Here is a 5,437-nt window from a genome sequence, read left to right on the forward strand (position 1 = left end):
AAAAATATGAATAAATTCATGACACATCTAATAATGTTGATTTCGTACTGTGAATATCAATTTTTACATATAGTTCTTCAAACTTTGTGAAGTTTGACTTCATACAAATCTTGTACTCCCTCTGATCCTAAGAGCAACTTCAACGGGGCGACCCATTTCGTCCGTCACCGTCCGTTTGAGTTCGCGCGGACAGAAAAGTCAATCCAACACGCCGATCCAAATGGATGCACGTCCGTTTTTCGTACGCGCGCGGACCCATTTCCGGCCTAATTTTGAGCCTGATTTGGGTCGGCGCGGACACAAAGCGGACGCGGAATACGAACACGTACTCCATCTATAGGCCCGCTAGTCGGTGGCACATTGGTCGTTATCCACCCTTACCAACAGCGCCGACAGCTAGCCCTCGCCTCACCCCCAGCCTGTCGCCACCGCCGCCTAGTTCCGACGCCTCCTCCCGAACCTCCCCAGCGCCTACCGACGCCGTCGGCCGCACCGCCGCCGGGCCACCATAACTTCCCCAACTCCAATCCGCCATCGCCAACCAGCTTCATCGTCCATGCTCGCAAGCTGTTCGACAGCTTGCCTGAAGGTACAAATGGACTGCGTCGACGAGTTCTTTTTCCATAATGTTCTATGCGACTCTTTTTTTGGCATGCCCGGATCACACAATGATATCAACGTGCTTCAACGTTCGCCGGTGTTTGCAAGGCTTGCCGAAGGCAACAACCCGTCGGTCAATGTTAACATCAACGGTTACAACTACAAAAAAGGATACTATTTAGCCGACGAAATCTATCCACAGTGGACCACTATTGTGAAGACACTCTCCAACCCTATCGGAGAGAAGAGGAAAAGATTTGCCCAACAACAAGAGAGTGCTAGGAAGGATGTGAAGCGTGCCTTTGGTGTTCTGCAATCTCGATGGAGCATAGTTCGCTATCGTGCTAGAACTTGGAGCACCAGAAGTTGTGAGAAGTGATGACCGCTTGTGTGATTATGCATAATATGATTGTAGAGGATGAGCGTCCGAAACGTCTCTACGATCAAGGGTTTAAGTTTTAGGGTGACAATGTGGTGCCTCACCATGGCGGAGAAGCGGCATCGTTTGTATAATTCACCCAATTTCATCATGAAATACATGATTAGGAAACTCATATTCAGTTGCAAGATGATTTGGTTAAGCATATGTGTGATCATGTTGACAACCAATAGGTGTATCTTTTAGACAATTTAATTTTTATTGGGCTTGTAAAACTTTGCTATATTTTATTTCTGTTGTGAAACTATGCTATTTCATTTGCTTTTGAAAATATGCAAAATGTTTTTATTTTTTAAAAACCAACGGCTAGCCGGCCACGCGAACAAATATGAGTCGGCGCGTTGGACGCGCCGCCGATCAAAATCATAGATCGGACGAACACAGAGCCGTCGGACGACCCAAACGGACGATAAACAAACAAAATTGCTATCCATTTGGACCGTCCCATTAAAGTTGCTCTAAATACTTGTTGTTAAAAAAAACTAGACTAGTTCTATTCCACAACAAATATTGTGCCATGAAGGGAGTATATGAAATAAAAAGGACTAGAGGAGTACGAAATCAAGCGGTTGAGCTGCTCTCACGTAACAACAGAAACCTGATATGTGATGCGTCACCCAACTGTCTTTTACTACCTTTCCCCGTTTCTCCTTTTCTAGAACTTTATCCTGTTTTTTCTTTTCTTTGTGAAGCTACATTTTCATTGCTTTGGGAGTTTGGGTGTTGGTGGTGGACTGATGTTTCAAGGAAAGTACCAAGGAAATAGGGCTCATGCGTGGTTGGTGGTGGACCGATGGAGTAGCATACCCATAGTTTGTTCTAAACACCACGTGAGTAATTTAAGAGCAACTCTAAAAGCTTTCTTAGAACATCACTAGTAGATCCCGTATTTTTACGGCCGTAAAAATCGTTTACAGTTTGACAAACGGGGTTTTATATGACAAAATCTTACGCAGAATAAACCCCGTATATAAAACTGTATAATTTGAAAAAAACCTTTCGCATGAGAAATTGCAACCACACTCATTCATAGTTCATCACATACTACATGATCATACATACTACATTTTATTCTGCAGAACTACTAGAGGGGTAGAGCTAAGCTAACCCTACCGGAGCTCACTGAAGCTAATAACTAACCTACCGCACTACGCAAAATTGACCTCACCGGAGCTCGTGCGGTAGTAGATGCGGCAGCGCTCAGTCTTCGTCGTCGTCGAAGGAAAGCTCGACGTAGATGCATTCCTGCGGAGTGGCTTTGCGGCGCCACTCCTCCACCTTGTCGCCGAAGGCGAGGTCCGACGCGACACCCTGCTCGTAGAGCACGGTGTCGATCTTCTCATTCCTCCGGCATGGTCGGTCCTCTTTCGCCTCCCGCGCATTGCGCGCTAGCAGCGCGAGCAAAAGGGTGTCCGCCTTCGTCGGGTGAGGAAGTCCTTCGGTCCGACGATGCCCCGGCACATCGCTCCGGTCCCGCCTCGGCCTCCGGCTCCATCTTCACCAAAGGGAGCTCCTCTAGCTCCCTCTTCATCGATGAGAGGGAGGATCGCGAGCGCGAGCTTGATGCCTCGGAGGAGCTGTCGGAGAAGAGGCGGCCGCGCGCGCGATCATACTCCTCAGTCTCGCGACGGAGGAGTGACGACGACGGTGGCAAGCCCCAGCCTGTGTACCGCAGGGCGGCGCGCTTCCGCGCGGCGCCGGATCTGAGGCGACGTGTCGTTGCCACGGCCACCGGAGTTGGCCATCTTGGCGGTGGATTGGAGCGGCTAGGCGGCGGGTTGGACACGCGCGCGGCAAATCTGAGGTGCCGACGGTGAGGGGTGGAGATTTTCCGCGACGACTGAGAAATAGGATTCGAACCCCGTATCCAGCAGTCGAACCCCCAGATATAGTGGTCACGGGGTCTCGTTTACGAGCCACCGCAGGAAATTTACGGACCGGTCTTCGTTTACTGTGTCTATTCTGAAAGCTAAAACGGCCAAAGCCGTGTTTCCGGCGATTACAAGGGTCTGCCAGAGATGCTTTTAATAAACTTTTTGTAAAAATGGTTTTACAGGATGATCAAGCTAATTTTATTAGTTCCCGTAAACTCCATCCTCTAAATCTATTTTTGTTGTATTTTTCTTAAGCAAAAGTCCAGGGAAGGACAATTTCCCCTAAACTAGAGAAAACTTGGAGCTACTTTACAAGATCCTCTAAATTTATTTCACGTTTGCATGATTGTTCGAGTTTTTTTTTTCTTTTTTGCTCAATTTTTTTCTAAACGGTACTGTAAGTTTTTTACAGATGGGAGATCTGTTGGAGACTTTTTTTTTTTTGATAACAATCTGTTGGAGACTTGGAGTTGCTTTAAGGCAACAAAACTGAGTCATCTACATTACCGACAGGCACGCCCTACCTTACCTTACCATACCAACCACACGGTGTGTGTTATCACCATCAACCTGTCTCCAAAGGTGCATCAATTAGTTCCAATGGACCTGACCGTAAAACTGAACCACATACATCTGTAGTAAGCTTTTTCTGTTGCTGTGTAGGGAGGACAGAGGCGGTACTAAGATCGTCGGAGATGGAGAGTGGCTATCATGGATCCGCCATTATTGAAGTCGATAGCGTAACAGACGCTGCACTAGGTTGGCCGGAGATGCAAACATCAGAGGCTATTTAACGGCGTGGGCGTGGCGTGGCAGTGCAAGCGAGAGCAAGCAAGCCAACAAGGCGATAGGATCTTACACCTGCTAATCTACGAGGAAGGTCATGGCGTCGGATGCCAAGAGCAAGATCCTTGTGATCGGCGGGACGGGTTACATCGGCAAGCACGTCGTCGCGGCGAGCGCCCGGCTCGGCCACCCCACCCTGGCGCTCGTCCGGGACACCGCCCCCTCCGACCCGGCCAAGGCGCAGCTGCTCAAGACCTTCCAGGACTCGGGCGTCACGCTCCTCAAGGGCGACCTGTACGACCACGGCAGCCTGGTGAGCGCCGTTAAGGCGGCCGACGTCGTCATCTCCACGCTGGGCGCGATGCAGATCGCCGAGCAGACCAAGCTCATCGCCGCCATCAAGGAGGCCGGCAACGTGAAGGTATCCTGTGCAGTTCAGCTGAGGGCTGAGAGGCTGATGACTCCTCTTTAGTTATTTGCATCCATGCACACGTACGTAGTACGTACGTAGGGCTGCTTCACACATTGCCGTCCTCTGTCTGTTCAGAGGTTCTTCCCGTCGGAGTTCGGGCTGGACGTCGACCGTACCGGCGCCGTGGAGCCGGCCAAGTCCATCTTCGCCATCAAGGCGGGCATCCGCCGTGCCATCGAGGGCGAGGACATCCCCTACACCTACGTGGTGGCCAACTACTTCGCCGGGTACTCGCTCCCCACCATCGGGCAGGTCCTCTCCCCTGCGCCCCCAACCGACAACGTCGTCATCCTCGGCGACGGCGAGACCAAGGTCGTCTTCGTCGACGAGGCCGACATCGGCGCGTACACGGTCCTGGCGGCGGACGACCCCCGTGCGGAAAACAAGGTGCTGTACATCAAGCCGCCGGCCAACACGCTGTCGCACAACGAGCTGGTGGCGCTGTGGGAGAAGAAGACCGGCAAGACGTTCCAGAGGGTGTACGTCCCCGAGGACGCCGTTCTGAAGCAGATCCAAGGTTAGGAGGAACTCCATCGACTGATGCTCAACGGGATACTACTACTCCGTCCTGGTAGTATACTAATTCGTCTTTGTGTGCACTGCAGAGGCGCCAATCCCGATGAACATCATCTTCTCGATCGGGCACGCGTCGTACATCAAGGGCGACCAGACCAACATCGAGATCGCGCCGTCGTTCGGGGTGGAGGCGAGCGAGCTGTACCCTGACGTCAAGTACACCACCGTCGACGACTTGCTCAACAGGTTCCTCTGAAGACATGCTCCGACTGTGTACGTTTGAGGCTAGCTGGTGATGTCTGATGGGTCGACAGTTATATGCTGCTGGTTACTTTTGTTGGTTTGTAACGTCCTCCCCCTCATGGGAACAAATAACTTGGGAGCACTGTATGTTTTGCTTTAAGCAACGGACTGGATATTCCGCAACGAATTGTTTCTCTTCGGACAACAACCCAATTTTCGTCCTTCCTGTCTACTCCCTCCGTTCCGAAATAGTTGTCGCTGGAAGTATTTTCAGACCAGGTGAAAACATGTAAAAATACCAAACTACCCCTGATATAAAAATCACCCTGAGATCGTCGTCTTCCTCCCGTCCGCCACGCCCCTCCCGTCCGCCAGGTCCCTCCCTCCGCCAGGTTCCTCCCCTCCGTCGGGCCCCTCTGCCAGGCGCTCCTCCCCTCCGTCAGGGCCCTCCAGTCTGCAGCTCCCTCATCTCCCTCTGTCTTCCTCCACTCCAATCGAGAGCCTGAG

At 51.4% G+C, this 5,437-nt stretch overlaps 1 protein-coding gene across 1 annotated transcript; it reads left to right on the forward strand.

Moving 5' to 3' along the window:
* The first annotated feature begins 3,637 nt into the window (after positions 1-3,637).
* LOC123446710 (isoflavone reductase homolog IRL-like) lies at positions 3,638-5,117 on the forward strand. Its single transcript, XM_045123270.1, has 3 exons — positions 3,638-4,120; positions 4,247-4,688; positions 4,777-5,117. Exons 1-3 carry the CDS (start codon positions 3,797-3,799, stop codon positions 4,941-4,943), a joined length of 933 nt encoding a protein of 310 aa, XP_044979205.1. The 5' UTR covers positions 3,638-3,796; the 3' UTR covers positions 4,944-5,117.
* Positions 5,118-5,437: the final 320 nt, after the last annotated feature.

Source organism: Hordeum vulgare, chromosome 1H, assembly GCF_904849725.1.
Source record: "Hordeum vulgare subsp. vulgare chromosome 1H, MorexV3_pseudomolecules_assembly, whole genome shotgun sequence".
Classification (NCBI taxonomy): domain Eukaryota; kingdom Viridiplantae; phylum Streptophyta; class Magnoliopsida; order Poales; family Poaceae; genus Hordeum; species Hordeum vulgare.

Bases quoted from the DNA above. Each gene is read 5' to 3' on its own strand.
- LOC123446710 (XM_045123270.1), top strand. From the start codon at position 3,797: ATGGCGTCGGATGCCAAGAGCAAGATCCTTGTGATCGGCGGGACGGGT. The intron at 4,121-4,246 runs GTATCCTGTGCA...CTGTCTGTTCAG, and splicing joins AGGAGGCCGGCAACGTGAAG to AGGTTCTTCCCGTCGGAGTT. The intron at 4,689-4,776 runs GTTAGGAGGAAC...TGTGCACTGCAG, and splicing joins CGTTCTGAAGCAGATCCAAG to AGGCGCCAATCCCGATGAAC.